Consider the following 18,505-nt stretch of genomic DNA (forward strand, 5'->3'; position numbering starts at 1 on the left):
GTGGAAAAAGATTGTATGTGCCAGTATTAAGTTCAGGCTGGATTTTTATGTGATTTTTGTCTATATAGATTAGTAAATAAATGCTCAAGTGTGTGTCGCGCCACGCACAATATTAAGGTATGTCTTACGCCCTCGCATACACACAGAGATATATATTTATTTAAGTAACAATTATGACCTATAGGTATAGGACTAACATATTGAATTTTTTCCCTCAATTTTAAGTCGATTTTTTAAGATTATCGTCTCGTGGCAGCTTAGCCTGGGCATGTGATTAGAACAAAGGATGTTGGCGCTCTCGCCTCGTTTCTTCTCATGTATTTTTAAATTCCTTTCATATATGAGCGAAATGGTAGATATGACGAGGTCTATAGCTTTCTCTGTCAACATTAAAACTGTGATCATGGAATTAGTAGGTACTACGGAGGTGAATTTCGATAGTTAATTATTTCGACACGTTCTCAACTTCGGAAAACGAAAGTTCGACACTAATTGCTTCGACAAAACATAAAATCGACTCGCAGATATATGAAATAATATTGTAATTTCGACTAGCATTAGTTCGACAGAACCCACTACCTACTATTCCATGATCGTGACGTCTAAAACTGGAGTACATTTTCTGACAGTTGGTGGAGCCTCTTTTGACATTGATTCACTTTTTTTTTTCTTTTTGTTGATCTATGACTTCCAGTCAACCTATATGCCATTAAAAACATGCTGTAGAAAACCCAAGTCTCGCAGCTCAGTTTTTCTATCGTAGAAAGTTGTGATTAAATAAATTATTCTTGGTAACACATGGATGTTACCAAGTCGATTAATTTATTTAATCCCTACTTAAGGGACCTTCTGTCTTAAGTTATTACGCAAGTTATTATCATATAAATAATATTATTATTTTAGGTTTTAAATAAATAGATCGACTTGGTCATCGCATGATAAATTATATTAGATTAAAGTAAAATTACGAATTGGTGCATATAATATATCACCTGTCAAGTTCCCCACTAGATAATCCTAACTGTTTTGGAATAACGTGGCTCTGTCCATCTATACATATATCATATAGACCGACATGACAGACAAAAAATGAACGATGAACCCATGAGGTTTCGTTTCAGGCCGATCAGCTACGGAACCCTTAAAAGGAGAAAATCCACACCACGTGGTCGATTCTGCTTATTATCTTTTCCACTATTATCTAGATTTTCAAGTGCAAATGACATTTTTTTACGACTGCCTGTGAACATCAATTATTTTTTAATGAATCCATAGATCTACTTTTTCTGACAGAGTTTCCCAAGCTGTTCCATCACAGGAAATAAAATTATTATTTACTACTCCTTCTTTGTCGAATCTACCTTTCTAATTGAAAAAAAAAGTTAATATAATTATTTTGGAATAAAAATTTGCCACGACCAGTGCATTTTATAACCTTCATTATTATTATTTTATAGAATGTATACTAATTTCGGAAAAAAAGGAACTTATCCCTGTTAGTTCCTTTTTTTTATTAGCTATAACATATCCCACTGCTGTGCAAAATCCTCTACTCCCTTTCCATGTGTTCTTTGAGGGTTCAGAAGGGTTGAGGGTCAAGAAAGGGTTCTTTGGTCTTCTCCATCGAATGTTAGTTCATTTTACGAAAAGTAAATAAATGTTTACTGTGAGTGTAGAATTTTAACTGGTTGTTATGTGATAAAAGAAGAATATTTGCACCGAGCTATATGGCTAAATCTCTATGAATTAGTGTTATTTTTGTCAGACATATTTTTAATATTCAACGATTGCTTGCGGATTAGTTTTCGTATCACGTAACACATTGTAGCTACACTTGCTCATATTTATTTAGTTAAAAATGCTTCTTTTTCATCTTTACATTACCTATATGATATTGAGAAAAGAGGCAACAGATATTTACGCAAATAAGTTTCAAAAGGATGTACAAATTTTTAGAATGGTCCAATTTTCGTGTCTATTCTGTGTAATTTTAATTGAAAATATAATACTAAATATTATAAGTTTGGGAAATACTGGCTTTATGTATTTTAGTTATTTCGAATTCATTTACACCATAGATTGTATCGAATATAGATGTGTCTTTAGTGATAATGAATAGTTTGTTATATTAAAGACAAAGGGAACTTAAACAGAACAATACTAAGAAAAACATTTAGTTAAGTAGTTACTTCTATTTCTAAGTAGTATTTTTTATTTTATATTCTTTTTTTTTTTTCATATGGTAGAGAAGAAAATTTAGCTCAACATTTTATTGATTATACAAAGTTTATGATACAATTGGTCAAGAAATAAATTAATATAATATTGTTACTAGTTTTCGCCTCCATTTTTGCCCATGTTAATTTTGTGCGTCCGCTCATTGTTTATTACACAGTTTTATTATAATGTATAGTTATATAATAGTAAGTATAGTTTGTAGATTTCCTGATTGTATATTTTACCCTAATGATGCAGTTTTCTGCGCATTACCTAGATAGCATTAACAATTTTCAGATAAGAACACGCAATTATCGAAGAAAATGTCCGTCAACAATTTTTCTGTGAGTATTTGTTTGTTTGTATAACTTTGTAAAACAGAAAAACACAAAGACACATGTAACAGAAAAAGCACTATATAGCAATGGCAGACTTATCCGATGGAGGGATCTCTTCCAATCAATCACCAGGACAATACATTGTTACAAAGACAAAAGGCAAAAAACATGAAAAAAATTAAAAAAGAATATCTACCTACTATCGAAAAACATTATATACAACAAAAGAAAGGGAGTATTTCTATCAGGAGTACTTATATCAAATCAATTAATAAAAAAATATTATATCTATTACTAGCTTTTGTCTGCGGCTTCGCCCTCGTTTATTACGTGCGTCCTGCTCATAACGAATTGTTATCAATATTTCAGGTTCTAAGCAATGTAACACTTGTACATAATGACTTACAAGATTCCACCCGAACATACATAAGTACTTACCTACATACATTTCAAGTAGAAAGCTTGTGTTAGTACCTACAAGGGTGATACATTCAATCCTGTATTCTTTATATCATTATTTCTAGGAGCCACAAAAATCTACTAATTATAATGATGGAACACCTGATTTGCAGCCGACTGATGATCCAGAGTTTAAGCTGAAAGCCAAGAGCCAAATCGAGGAAGATGCGTTCGACTTCAAGCTGTATAGAAATCTACCACGTCCGACAGGGTATGGAACATAATATCATCAACTTACTTTGATAGTTAACCCCCCCCGATGCAAAAAGAAGGGTGTTATAAGTTAGACCGGTAAGTGTGTCTGTCAGTGTATGTGGCACCGTAGCTCATCAACGGGTGAAATGATTGGATGCGGTTTTTTTTTATTTGATAGCTAATTTTTATGCCGTGGTTCTAAGATATACTTGATCAAAATCGGTTCAGCCGTTCAAATATTGTAGTGAAATTCTATATATATATATATATATATATATATATATATATATATATATATATATATATATATATATATATATATTGGTTATAAAAAATAGTATCGTTGAGTTTAGTATCTCATAACACAAGTCTCGAACTTACTTTGGGACTAGCTCAATCTGTGTGATTTATATTTATTATTAGCTGATGCTCGCGACTTCGTTCGCGTGGCCGATCAATTTTTGGTAAGGAGTCAAAATTATTAGAGAAATTTAAATGTACAGACAAAGCGTAACGATACCTATACAGAAGATGCTTATACAACTGAAATATATATTTCCTATAGTTTAGCTGGACCATTGTGACTCTTCTTCAGATGTTCCAGATCTTGATTTTTACATCTCAACAGAAAATGCTCATCAGGCTGAACAACTTTTATTGAGGCGTAATTTCTATATATATAATAGTTTAGCTGTACCATCATTGTTCTCCATCAGATGTTCCAGTTTTCAAAATCTTTTATACCCTATATTATGCCCAGGCTTAATAGCTATATAACAAAAAAGTTTCATTCAAATCCATCCAGTAGTTCCGAAGATAAGCGTGTACAAACAGACAAGCAGACATACAGACAGAGTTTTTTTTTCAAATCATTTCTCTGTTACATGACTCTATCGCCTAATTTTGTTTTTATGTAATATATTCAATGTACAGGAATTCTTTTTCTACTGTTTTCTTATATTATGTATTGATTATAAAACAAAGTCCACTGCCGCGTCTGTCTGTCTGTTCGCGATAAACTCAAAAACTACTGCACGGATTTTCATGCGGTTTTCACCTATAGATAGTGTGATTCCCGAGGAAGGTTTAGTTAAGTGTACCTACAATTTATTATATTTTTAACCGAGCAAAGCCGGGACGGGCCGCCTATGTTAAATTCAATATATTTTTGTTTAATTTAACGTTATTATGTGTTGTGGTTTTATTTATTTCCAGAATAATCGGCTCAATTGCTCATATAGTTAAAGGAGCTCTAGGTGGCGGTATCCTCGGAGCTCATGTATCGTTCATGAAGGCTGGAATAGGCACCGCCATACCTCTTACTATCCTCTTGGGAGTGTACATGGCTTTTTGTTTACATGTAAGTACGAAATCTGTCGTATCGTGTACGTTATTGCTGTCACTGGTGTCAGATTTTATTCAAGTCATCTAGAGATTAAAAACGATTTATATGTATGTAGTATGTCTGATGCCGGCTCCACACTGTCGTCGAACAGTTTGCCAGAATTTTGCGGATTCGGTATATATAAGCTGGTTTTTCTTTGCGGTAAATAATAACACTTATACAAACTACGCAATGTTCACGCATTCGCGTCGACATGTGTCAGAGTTCTGCGACAATGTGGAACTGGCGTTACAATCACGGATGCTGAAGACAATGTGAAGTGGAAATGAATGTGAATATGACTAGGCAAAAGGACATGCACCAGATGGAAAGTAGTCACCGCTGCCTATTTAACTGTGTAATGCCTATCATTTCAGCTGCTAGTCCAATCAGCCCAGGTCCTGTACCGGCGAACCAGGATACCCACAATGAGCTACCCAGAGGTTGGGGAATACGCCATGCAATGTTTCCCGAACCCCAAAGTTGCCAGATTTTCAAAGGCGTTTAGGTGAATATTTAAAACCTGCCGTACTATTTTACATAGAATCTTATCTTAGTGACATTCCTCACGGCCGAAAGTCGTACTTACATACAACCAATTGTTTGTCGAAACCACAAAAATTTGGTGAATTATTGCCGATAGTTTGTAATCGGTATAATACACACGACTTCCTGGGCTATAATGGAATGGCTTACCAAACTTCTTCTCCATTACACACTATCTTATAAATTAATAAATCAATCAACCAATTAATAAGACCTTATCCAGGTTTCCTTACCATATTTTCCATCACCGGAAGAAAGTGGTGGTTGATGAAAACTAGAATACATGAGTCAGATTGGAACAAATACTCATGTGGCTAGAGTACTAGATCATCATCAGTCTTCCATATTTTAAGTAATTTTTTGGACCGTTATTTAATAATTAAAACAACTATATAAATGTCTATATTTTAGGTTTACAATCGATGCCGTGGTAACATTTGACCTGCTTGGTGCGTGTGCTTGCTACCAACTGATCATAGCAAAGACGATCAAACAACTGGTTGAGAACACCGCCACATCTGATGCCGAGCCATTGTACGCAGGTCAGAAAGAATTTCTTCGCACACGTGAAGTTAGAAGACATACACACGACCTAATTATTTATATTGATATTTTTCTCATTACCTACCTTCAAATTCAAAATTATTTATTCCACTTAGGATACACATCACTTTTGACGAAAAAATGTTTACTATCGAATTCCAAAGCGCATGTGAAGAACAAGCGCATAAAACTTCACCGTAACCTTTTCCTTTTTTATCTCGTTACCTATACGTCACTTTACATTAACACTAACGATCATCATTATAATTTTCAGCCTATATCTAGACCCTATTGTCTTCATTTTTTCGTACTATATCCTACTTGATTTTGTCATTTTTCTTTCTATCATTATCATCCTTCTATCATTTTGCCGTGACCCCCTATGTCCTCTGACGTGATCTGGTGACTTGCCAACTGGTTTCTGTCTCTGTTTTGACCACTTCCGTCAATGCTTTGGTCAATCAATGATCTCTTCCAGTCAAGTGTCTCGCCCATTATTGCGTGATTCCTCAGAATCAGAAATATTTTATTGTCATTCTGGTAAATGAGATAGATGTTAGCTATATTGTCAGCAGTTTTACTTCAACATCTACTTAAAATAAGACCCACATATGTTAATTGACGTCTTTCAAGAAAACGTTGCGGTGAAGTTTGTACCGCCCCTTTTTCTTCGCCTGCACTTTGGAAGTCGGCGGTAGACTTTGTTTTAAGTATTTTTTTTTTATTTGTATTGTTGTTATCATCTTGAATTGATTAAATATTTTTAATTTGAATCTTCGTCTTTGATACAAGTACTGTAAGTGCAACATTTAATTACATATCTCTTGCAGGCGGTTGGCACCTCAAAGCCTACTTAGCGGTGATGATCGTACCCATAATCCTTATCTGTCTGATCCAGCATTTGAAGTGGCTGGCTCCGTTCTCGATTGCTGCTAACATCGCAGTGTGTAAGTCCTCCATTGTTTTCTGGACTGCTATATTTTCATTACGATATTTGTAGTAATAAGTAGGTACTGGGTAAATCGAATAGCACGTCAATGCGTCCACACGTTCTGTCTTTTTTTTTTACAATGCGTACTAGATATAGTTAAAAGAGACAGCATATGGACGTTAGTAACTTGCTACGTGTTTCTATGTTTCGTGGTAGGCCGTATGGCTTGGTGATTGAAGAAGATTCTGCAGTACATACAATTATTGTAAAAAAACCCTACAAATTATTATTTTTTTGTAAATAAAACTTATCGTCTATTCCAGTGATCGCAATATTTATGGCTGTATACTACGCATTCTCGAACAACCCGAGTTTTACGAATATGCACGCTGTGACGTCACCAAAGGGCCAATTGGAGTTTATAGGGATGGTCACCTTTGGCATGTCATGCTCCGGTGTGGTCTTCCCCGTCGAGAATAATATGAAGGAGCCTCATAAATTTAAATACGCTCTTGCTATTGGTGGGTCACATATGAACTTTTTTTAATTAAGTAATATGCTCAGGAATAGGCATGGGATGCCGGAAGTGGGATGCAACGTCTAAAGCTAATAAAAAATAGTGAATCGAAATAAGTATTAAAATAAACGCAACTTTTTGTCTGACGCTTGATTTAAGCGGTCGCTGTAGGTATGTATAGTTTTATTGTAATACTTAGGGATAAAGTTCATATATTTTCACTGATGAACTAAACAGTCCAAGAAGATTTTGTTATACAATATTGTGGAAGAAGATATTTTAAAAGCAAGTAAAACATAACTATTTTCGTCTCAAAAAATATAAATCTTCCCTCTTCTTTATATTATGAAGTTTATTTTTCTTTTACCTCCGCAGGTATGTGTTTCACAATCAGTTGCACTTTTTTGGTATCTTTCTTCGGATACGCTGCTTTCTTAGAGAACTGTATGAACCCAATAACCCTGAATTTCAGCATGACTTTGTAAGTTATTATGTATTTATTTCTGTACCAAATAACTATATTTCAAAGCATTTGCGGTGTATAAATAATTTGCGAAATATGTAAAAATATCATAATATAGATATTGAGAATACTTATTTCATTTTTTTAACTTGGGACGTTGTACAGGCTTTCGGTGATACAGTCACGGCTACAGTATAGCACCATTACAGGTATTTTATTAGTATGAAAATAATGATAATAGTTATCAGCTTTTTTTATATTAATACGATAATAAAATTGTGCTCAAACAATTATCGTTTAAGCACAATTTTTAAACCTACCTAAATACTACTTCGGTATTGAAAATGTTCTATCTAACTCGGTATACATATTGACTCGGTATACACCTACATAATGAGACTACTTATTTTTCTTTCCATTAGGTACTGTACAACCTTCAAAATGTATTTATTTATTGTTTTTCAGAACAACAAAGGTATTCAAAGCATGCGTTGCTGCGATGATCTACATCACTCACGCGCTAAACTTCTGGGTTCCGTTCAACTTGTGTTTCCATTACCTCAAGAAGCTGCACAAAAGCAACTTTCAAATGTGGGAGTTGATTTATCGGGCTATATTTGTCACTGGTATAGCTATCGTTGCTATAATATACCCTGATATTAATGGTATAATGGGTTTTGTAAGTATTTAACAATTCTTTACGCTTTGACCCATATTATTTACAAAAATTCTAACTGTTTTCACCAATTTTATAGTAGCACACACAATCTTATAACGATCGTCAACTAGATTGCAAATTACCTCACAATATTTTCCATCCTCTAAATAGTCATTAGATAGTTCATGAAAAGTACTTAACTTCAAAAACAGACTTAAACTAGTCCTATTGTCTGAGGTGTTGTGCCATGACGCGTCAATTCGCTTACGATTGTATGGATATATTCACATATATTATCGAGACGTAATGATACTGTAAACATTATGATACTATGGACAAAATGATACTGTAGACGTTATGATATATTATATATGTATAATTAATTTCGGTGCATATGCACCGAAATTAATGATCCATAACCTTTCGGTGCTATCGCCACTGCACTGCACGCATTCAGAGTCGATCCGGTGGCCTCAACAATCGACATAGCTGAAGGCGCCTCAACCTTCACAGTCCTCGAAACTATTTCTCCAGAAGGCCTGATGAATTCTGTAACTGTAAACCTATGTTTGAAGGTTCCAAAAAGTTGACATGGTGCAACCAATTACTTGAAATTATTTTAAAGTGGACGAACAGCTATATATAGTGCTACAAAGTCCGCTTTGTACCTTGAAGTTGATTTTCTGTATATTTTTCTCATGTCAATAGAGAATTTGTATTCGGTTTTTTTTTGCTTTTTCAGCTTGGCACTTTCTGCCTATCAAATATGGCTTTCATCTGGCCGAACGTCATCACGATCCTCGTCATATGGGAACGGCCAGGGTTCGGCAAATACAAATGGCGGCTCTGGAGAAGCCTCATATTCATTGCTATAGGAATATTCTTGTTCATCTGTGGCTGTATTGTCAACGTGTCGAAACTTGTGGCTGTGTTCAGCAAATCAAATACGTGATTACGACTTGAATTTATTTTCTTTTTAGAGATAGCATTAGGCACGTCTTCAAATGGGATTTCTAGAATAAGTTAAATGTAAAAAAAATGTCACCATAACAAATCATGGACAAAAAGATGTGTGAATTGATAAACTTTAGTGAATAAAGTAAGAGATTTGATTTGAATTTGAGGATTAGTAACTATTTTTAATATATAGAAATATCGTTACTCTGTTAATATTAAAATGAAGTAACAAATTAGATTGTATTGTGATATGTAAGTAGGTTTTTTAGCCTGTTTTTGTATACTTATTTTTGCATAAAAAATACGGGTTTAAAAAAAAACTAAAAATTACAAAGTAATTAAAAAATAATAAATACAAAGTAATATATATTTTCTTAACAATTTTTATTTTGCCTTATCAAATAATTAGTTTACAAATTGTTGTACATATAATTATGTATTTTACACGTTAACAGTTTTTAAAGCTATTAAATATATACATATAGAATTTATTCATGTTTTACAAATTATATAAATAGAACTCAGAATCCAAATCACTTTTTGTTTTATTTTGGTTAAATTTCTGCAATAAACTTATGTTATAATAATAATAATAACAACATTATTTGCATTTTATCTTTGGTTGTTGCAATGTTAAATTCAAATCCCTTAAATTTCTATGTTTTGTACAAACTTGCAATCAATCCGTTGATATTAGAGTAAGTTCCAGCAATGAAAAATATTACACCTAAAATTATAACTAATACGTTCTTCCACAACCTCCATTTGAACTTCCCCAAGCCCGGATCTTCCCACACCACCAGTAGGTCAATTACTGCTGGGAATATGAAGCCCAAGTTAGACAAACAGAATGCTCCCAACTGAAAAACAAAAAATGAATTTATAAAAAAAATTATGAAACAAAGTAACTCACAGCTGTTTATGTGACACAATTATAGCAGTGATGTAACAGAATATAACGTAAGGTACCTAATGGTAGAACAAAAAAACCCGCACGCATAAATAATAACAATATGCATATTATTATTATACATAAACCTTCTTTTTTGGCAGAATTAAAGATTTTTTTTTTCGCAATATTGACACATTTCCATTTAACTATTTATGTATTTAGCGGTGGGCAGTAGAGAATTTGGTGGTTACTTACAGTCTCATGTTTAGATTGTATAATTAATATTTTAATATTTAATTTAGTTGTTACATTAATAAATAAAATTTTAGAGTATGTATATTTTAAGACAAATTCTTCAGTAAAATATAATAAGACCATACCATGAAATGTTAAAGACATAGGTAATTTCCACTTTATCATCATCAACATTTAAACGTTCTGCACTGGCCTTCCTTGCGGAAGGATAAAGAGTTTGGACCATGACCCATCACAAAAATATTTCCACATACTTTTATACTACAACTTACAAGTCCCATCAAATTCCCAATATTGGGAAACGCCACGGCTATGGCGGTGATGACAACAATGAAACTGGCTCTGTACACTCTCTCCCATAGCCAGAATCTCTGTGGGTTGTGCTTCTTCGACATGTAGTGCCAGACCAGGTTGAAGGGAGCCCAGAAGTTAAGCGCGAATGTTACGAAGATCATGATTGCCATAAGGCATTTGAGGACCGTGGGAAATCTGAAAAAGAACAGGATCCGCTAACAGAGAGGCTACCATCTGTCTATCTATGTATATATAATTTATATAGTAAACTCTTGTGTTACTGAGTGACTGACTGACTGTCAGATAACGCACAGCCGAAACTACTGGACGTAGGAAGCTGAAATTTGGCATGTAGGTTATAGAAGTGTAGGGAAATTCCCGCGGGAAACGGATTTTTGACCGAACGAGCGAGGTAACATTCTACTTGGGGCAAAAATACATTTTTTGTATGTTCGAACAGTTAGTCCGATTTTGATGAAATTTAAAAGGTATATAGAAGATGAAAAGGTATATGATGATTTTAGTTCGTAGAGCATCAAAATCGGTTCATTCGTTTTTGAAATATTCGCAATTTTATAAAATATTATTGTGTTCGCGAGGTCTTAAGTTCGCGGCGAACAACTAATTACTCACATACGAAGATGTGGCTAGCGAAACTTACGAAAGCTAGCGAAACATAAACACGTAGCTCGTTATTCACAAGTTCTCTCTTTTTTAATTTTTTTTTTTTCCTTGCAATATAACTAGTATTTATATCCCTGTCTCGGGTGGAATCTTGCAACTCAAGTTTGAAGCAGATATCTTCAACCGATTGAGCTGAAATTTCAAAACACGTTCAGTTTGGTGCATTAGTTTGCATTACGAAAAAAAGCATAACCTGATAGTACACCCAACGGCTCGAGACGTGGAAACTCCTCAACGATTTACAGCACGGACATTTTTATCACGCATTGAATGCAGTAAGTTCTCTCTGACCACAATAAAAATTTGTGTGATAAATATGTAATCATATTTTACTTACGTTTCTGAAGGAAAATTGAGAGTCACTGGCGCCTTGGAACCCTCCCCAAATCCCCAATAACCGAAAAATCCCACCAAAATCAGGAAAAGTACCACCACGAACATACCTGTCAAAAAAGTAAAATTATAACCTAAAAAAATTCTATGAAATAAAATTATACCTAGATAAAATAAAGGAAACAACATTATTATAACAATTTCTCAATGGAATAAATTTTTGGTCGGTCCAATTGATGGCAATTTATAAAGGACTAACAGTCGTAGTTTGACACATAAGTTTAGAATAATTATTTCAAAGTCCGATCACGAAATTATCACAAATTGTAAATTGTATCCATTATGACTCGAACACCTATTTACAATAGAAGTAACTTTGAATTTTAAATTACTTTCATTGTCACCATACTCATACATACATACACCATACTCATATACCTTTTTAGTACGTAAACCAATGAAATTAAAATTAAAACAAAATATGACATTTCTAATCATCCAAAAAAATTAGGTGATTCGTGATCTTTTTTATCAAAATTGGTATACAAACTCATGTGGCACGAGCAGGATTCGAAACTGAGATCTTTCCATCATATGTATGAGCTCTTAACGTCATAACCACTTGATCGCCACCGCTTCACATTCCGTGATCTTACCGCAACATAACACCAACGGGAACTGTTTAGGGTTCTTCATATTATTCTCAATGGGCAAAGAAACCCCGATGCCTTCCATGCTGAAGATCGATATTCCACAGAACTCAAAAAACCCCAAAGCGTTCTTCCACGACGGCACTTCAGATATAGGGGGTGCCACTCGCAAACTGTACACCACTGTGGCTACCACACATGCAACTGAAAATACAAATAACTCTTTTATAGAAATTACATTTTTGACACAGTTGTCAAAGAGATCTTATTGTATTCAATATGTGACAAAAATATCATGACCGTGCAGTGAACTGTTGAGGCTCCCACGCCTTGAGCCGTTGTTTGGTACACCATCAGGTCATGCTTATCACAATAATGCATTGTTATTCAAACTTAACGTGTGTACAAAATTTCAGCTCAATCGGTTGAAGATATCTGCTTCAAAATTGAGTTGCAAGATTCCACCCGAGACGTAGTTACATTGCAAGTTACCAAGCTTGTAAAAACTAGTACAACATTTATGGAAGGATTATAGAGGGTGGTCGTATTTTAAGGCGGGATTCACATGAACCAAACTTACCAATAAATAAATCAGCAACCAGTGTGAATGGAGCTAAGTATTTGAGTGTAGTGATCATACACAGAAGTAATATAGGCACGAGAAGAGCCAATATGTATAGCCTTAATTGATCTCTATCACCCGTAGTCAAGCTATAGCCTTCTTCTATAAGCTGTTTGATTGTTTCGGCTATTATTATCTGGTAGACGCAACACGCGCCGAAAAGATCTATGCATATCATTGTATCTACTGCGTATCTGAAACCAGATTTTCGAAACAGATTTTAATATAAACTGTCAAGAATGATCTGGATCTCGACTTGTTGGCTCAATACCCTACAAAAAATTATTTGCAATATAAATAAATATAGATATGATATATATAATAAATATAAATATAATAATAAATATAAATATAGATATGATTGAATCAGTCAGATTGATATGCAAACTAATGCGAGACGAGTACGATTCAAACCTTAACCATTACACCACCACCGCTTCGAAACTTACCGGAACCAAATACCATACTTCCTAAGGCTGGGGAAAGGACCTATTTCCAATGAAGCCTGAGCTACGTCGGGATACGACATCTCTGGGACGTGCAGCCTTTGGTATAGCACCTGTGCCGACTTTATTAGTATCTGGAATAAGTTAAAAAGTAATTTTATTTATTAAACTTTATTATTCCAAGAAAAAACATCAATTTAAACGTCCCCGTTGAGGAACAGGCCTTATATGGATCAACAACGAGTTTGGGTCATTCAGTCAGACTTCAAATATAGCCGGGAACAAAAAAAATGTGACACTAAGGGCTAGTTCCACCGTGAAATTTGACGTTGATTTTAACCGGCGCGCCCTGACGAAACAACAAAGACAAAATGGCGTAATTTGTGTTTTTCTGCGCACGTTAACGGTGCAACCCACACCAAAGTAGCAATGTTCAGGAGGATCGCAATATCGTGTAGCTAATTTTGTAATGCTGCACCCACATCACTAAACTTGTCACGTCAAGCTACATTCTATACTTCAGCCGCCAAACAAACAGTGCTTTGCATTGTTGTGTTCCGGTTCGAAGGGTGAGAGAGTTAATGTAATTATAGGTTGCTGTGGCAAAAGACCACAACAACCCTGGTGCTGCATGCCTCTGTAGGCTGCGGTGACCACTTACCATCAGGTGGTCCCCAAGTCTGTTTGCCCGCTTGGTGCTAAGTTTAAAACGTACGTACGTACATGAACACAATAAGTGATGTATATCCCGAAGACCACAGTCAAGACGAGCGAGGCCCATAGCCCGTTCTTCATGAACGCTTCGTGTATACCCAGGATTCCACCTCCAAGGCAGCCTTTGATGAGGTGGCCTGTTGACTCAATGGCACTGAAATTTGCAGACAGTTTCACGTCTTAAGGTCTTAATCTCCCAATGGATTCGAGTGGAACAAAAAGGGGGAACTAATCCATCAATGTATCTGAGTGTAACAAATAAATTTATGGATCTTTTTAGTGAATTTAGATTTTACAAAAGGTAGTTTACACTGTAATATTAATAAAAGGAAAAATGTAAGATGCAATAGTAAATTACTTGCAAATTGTAGAGGAAAATTTAAATTTTTCCTTATACAGCAGGTTGGATTATTTAAGGATAATCACAAGATGAATCAATAAATAAAATTAAGATGGAATTTGATCATGCAATCTGAAAAAAAGTTTAAATAAAAGTGACGACTAAGGGACACAACATTTAAGAGACAATAGCATGCCCAAGGAGTGTTGAGATCAGGCAGGCAGTCGGCTATTAGGGGTGGTATACGACACAAAACTAGTGCTTAGCAATAAAAATATATATTTAAAAAATTACTTTGTAGGTTTCCGAACATTTCTGAATGCGACGAAATCATATGGCTCTTTCTTAGAGTGGAACACAAACTTCTTCTTAGCATTTGGGGGTGGCTGTGGTGGGGGTTTCGCGTTTTGCTGCTCTTCATCTTGTTGTGACTGTGTATTGTTCTATAAAGAAAAAAAATATATCAAAATCGGTTCAGCCGTTTGGATACACAGACACATGAAACTTGTAACTCGCTGCCCTCTGTCGTCGGGGATCAAAACCAAAAATACATAATGTCACATTCATTGATTGATTGACGCTGTGTTCATTGATTCCGACGCGAATCAGTGAACATAGCGTAGTGTTTATGAGAGCTTACTTAGCTTTAGCAATAAAAAATCAGCATACTAGCCGAATACGCAAAATTTTGAGGACTGTTTGCCGATAGTGTATGACCGCCTTAATAAAAAACCGCTGGGCTGGGATTTATTTATTAATGAAAATGTAAACTGTAAATAAATAATAATCATAAAATGTCTTTATTCATGTTACTTAAATAAAAGCTATGCAATAGATCTACATTAAGATTTAAAATTAAAAAAAATAAAGGGTGTCTGAGCTAGGAAGAAAAATTATCCTGTGTTTCAGGGCTTACCTATATTATATCAGGCAAATATAATATAGGTAAGCCCCCGTCTAATAATGTTGAATGTATTGCTACAAGGCCCTGGGCAAAATTTCTACGAGGCACCCATGAACCCCTACCTTCTTTTCACTCGATGGCAAAGACAACACATCGTAGTGATGTAAAATAGGCGTAGTAAGGTCCCTAATTCCAACTTTTTTTCCTATGCGTGTCGAAAAACATGTAATGAGGCCGTCGACATCATGAAGTTGGCGCTCCGTCGATGGAGCTAAGAACAGAGAAGGATTGCGAAGAAAAATACGGCCTATACTCAGCAGTTGACGGAAAACAGAAGTGACGATGAATACAATATATCCTTGAAACTAAATCGAATTCATCAATGAAGCTGTAGTACCAATAAGTGTGTCAATCATCATGTAACAAATACAGCGGCGTAGCTAGTATGCAAAGGCCCTGGGGCAAAAATAAACTAGTGTCCCAACTATTTAAAAACTTATTCTTACTAAAGTATGAGAAGAAAATAGCATAACTCCATTCATGGTGAAAAGACTGTTTTTATTGAGACTTATCTTATTTGATCTTATAAAATTAACAATTTTATCTTTACACACTTTGCATAGTAGCTGATAATTTTTTGACAGACATTTCAGTCAGAAATGACATATTTCGACGTGATTTACTAACAAACACACTCATCTCACACTTTCTAAGTACGAATAATTTATATATCACTAGTAGCCGGTTCCGGCTTCGCTCGTGTTAAAAACACAATAAATATATACATATACCTTCCTCAGCAATCACACTATTTGCAAAAACCGCATGAATATCAGTTGTTTTTGAGTTTACATAGACAGACAGATGCAGCAGAGGACCTTGTTTAATACCTATATATCTAAGGATTGGGGCGTGTGGTCTAGAATAGGACCACCCATCCATGCCATATTCTAACTAATTATTATAAAAGGGGAAAGTAAATTTGTTTGTTTGTTACATGTAGTTAGAATTACGGGGGACATACCTTTCTTTGTGAAAATAAAATTGTTCCCGTGGGAAATTCACGCGGATGAAGCCAGTGTATAAGCTAAAGAAGCTAATAAATAGTATACCACAAAAATATGTTATGATTCTGATCGACTGCTGATGAAAAAGATAGGAGTAAAGCATTTGTTATTTTATTATACAATATTATTTATCCCAGAATTCCTACCTTACAATAAAAACCATTAACTCACATTAGCATGTGTATCCAATTCCATAATTTAAACACAACACTACACGACCGTTTTGTATAGATGTTGAACACCATATCAATTCTGTCTTTGCCACAATGAGTACAACCTTGCACTGTACACTTTAAGACAAAAAAGAAGATACATTTTGCCAATAAAAATGCAGGTATTGCGAACAAAACTGATACTAAACTGGCTGCGATAAAAAAATCCGAAAAGAAACCGGCACCTTGATTACTATTAATTACATAAAAATAATAATTAAACAATGTTATTAATTTGCATATTCTTCATCTTAGTCGTATTCCTCATGGATAAAGATCGTAGTCATTGCGTGGAATGAAATACACACGACTGTCTTAGCAACATTAATGGAGTGGTTTGCAATTTCCCCATTTTATACTTCGATTCGAACCTGGAACCTTTCGATTGGACCACGACCGCTAATTTGCAAAATATGAACGCGGATAAATAACTTGTGATTGCTGTGTAAATGATAAAGTTCATCATCTATCTTTACATCCAACCTCAAAATTTAGAATACTTACATAGTTTTACCTTTGGAGTACGGAGAAGGATATATCCTCCAATATGGGTATTTCGACTTTCCTTCTATTAATACACTCGTGCAAAGCCGTAGGAAAAAGTATGTAATAGGAACCTAACACGAAGATGTTTAAAACTTAATTAAATTATGAAAAAGTTAAATTTTAAACCAATACCAAGTGCCCCTCGTGGTTGAACCGTTAAGTTGTCTTAAAGTGTACAAAAGAGAATTTTAACATATTACAGTAATTAAATTCTTATCTAAAACCTAGTTTACAACCTTTTATTTATACACGAGTGATGTTATTCATGATATATTTTAAGATGATTTACATAATATGATTTCAGTTTTTCACTTATATGAAAATATAAATCTAATGTGATTTCATATTATTAGTACAGACAACCGCTACATTCGCTATTTTTTACGTCAAAACAATCCCAGGTCTCACTGTGAACCGAGTGGTCCCAAGTTCGAATCCTACAGACCTATGCACATGAGTTTATATACCAATGTAGATGATATTAGTTTTATCGGCCACAACTTGCTTCCGGTAAACATCGTGAGGAAATTACTCTAGTTGATATCATATTGTGTGTGAAATGGAGACAACGGCAAACCACTCCATTAATAGTGCCAAGAGAGACTTTGCGTGTGTTTCGTTCCACATGACCACAACCATCAGCCATGAGTAAGTAGGTAATACGACTATGGAGAAAAGCTACCCAATACCATGTACCTAGCCATTGTATATTTAACACAAGTAACAATTTTTCATTTCATTAAATGGAGATAAAGAATTTAACTAAACAACCATCATAAATACCTAAGTAATGGGTCACGCCTTATTATTTTATCTATGGTCACGCCATACTTAGGTACTATGTAAGAAGGTATAATTAAATAAGCCACTTATTTTGTTTTATTATTGTTTTAACAATACAATTAACTGCATTGGAGTCTACAATAAAACAGTCTACTTATCGCTTTCTCAAAAGTCGTCAACGCATCGGTGACCCGTATCGAGTTTCAGGTGTCGACGAGCTGCGGTGTTTGCTATGCTATAAAAACATAAGTATAGTCATAATAGTACAATTTAAATACTAATAATTTAGATAGGTTGATATGCTGGTTATTGTACGGTACAGTAATATGTATGGTACTTCACGAAAACTTTTCTATAATAATAGATCTCTCGATGTTTTTGCACAATGTAGTCTTTATTGGAGCAATGAAGTTTTATTAGAAACAATTTGCCGCCTTCTTGTTCTATCGATCAGTGTTTTGATTGTGTGTGACACTTCTTTCCATTGGGGTCGCAAATGGCGACTAAGGGAAAATTACCACAGAACGGTCAACGGTCTTAACTTAAAGGAGTCCA

At 34.6% G+C, this 18,505-nt stretch overlaps 2 protein-coding genes across 6 annotated transcripts; one reads left to right on the forward strand and one right to left on the reverse strand.

Annotated features, from left to right (window-relative positions):
* Nucleotides 1-2,084: 2,084 nt before the first annotated feature.
* LOC128681255 (proton-coupled amino acid transporter-like protein pathetic) lies at nucleotides 2,085-9,233 on the forward strand. 5 transcript variants are annotated; one of them, XM_053765028.2, is made up of 11 exons: nucleotides 2,085-2,423; nucleotides 2,515-2,561; nucleotides 3,080-3,225; nucleotides 4,425-4,569; nucleotides 4,971-5,101; nucleotides 5,551-5,681; nucleotides 6,513-6,629; nucleotides 6,937-7,134; nucleotides 7,506-7,611; nucleotides 8,059-8,272; nucleotides 8,994-9,233. In XM_053765028.2, exons 2-11 carry the CDS (start codon nucleotides 2,541-2,543, stop codon nucleotides 9,201-9,203), a joined length of 1,419 nt encoding a protein of 472 aa, XP_053621003.1. In that variant the 5' UTR covers nucleotides 2,085-2,423; nucleotides 2,515-2,540; the 3' UTR covers nucleotides 9,204-9,233. The 5 variants fall into 5 exon arrangements, with proteins under 5 accessions (XP_053621003.1, XP_053621006.1, XP_053621002.1 ...); XM_053765031.2 differs by having other exon boundaries at nucleotides 3,128-3,225; XM_053765027.2 differs by having other exon boundaries at nucleotides 2,085-2,561.
* Nucleotides 9,234-9,561: 328 nt separating this feature from the next.
* Nucleotides 9,562-16,671, reverse strand: LOC128681223 (proton-coupled amino acid transporter-like protein pathetic). Its single transcript, XM_053764956.2, has 9 exons — nucleotides 16,581-16,671; nucleotides 14,733-14,881; nucleotides 14,108-14,252; nucleotides 13,388-13,518; nucleotides 12,897-13,132; nucleotides 12,323-12,520; nucleotides 11,671-11,776; nucleotides 10,628-10,844; nucleotides 9,562-10,068 (listed from the first exon to the last, which is right to left on the reverse strand). Exons 1-9 carry the CDS (start codon nucleotides 16,602-16,604, stop codon nucleotides 9,865-9,867), a joined length of 1,410 nt encoding a protein of 469 aa, XP_053620931.1. The 5' UTR covers nucleotides 16,605-16,671; the 3' UTR covers nucleotides 9,562-9,864.
* Between the last annotated feature and the right edge of the window lie 1,834 nt (nucleotides 16,672-18,505).

This window comes from Plodia interpunctella, chromosome 26 (genome assembly GCF_027563975.2).
Source record: "Plodia interpunctella isolate USDA-ARS_2022_Savannah chromosome 26, ilPloInte3.2, whole genome shotgun sequence".
Classification (NCBI taxonomy): domain Eukaryota; kingdom Metazoa; phylum Arthropoda; class Insecta; order Lepidoptera; family Pyralidae; genus Plodia; species Plodia interpunctella.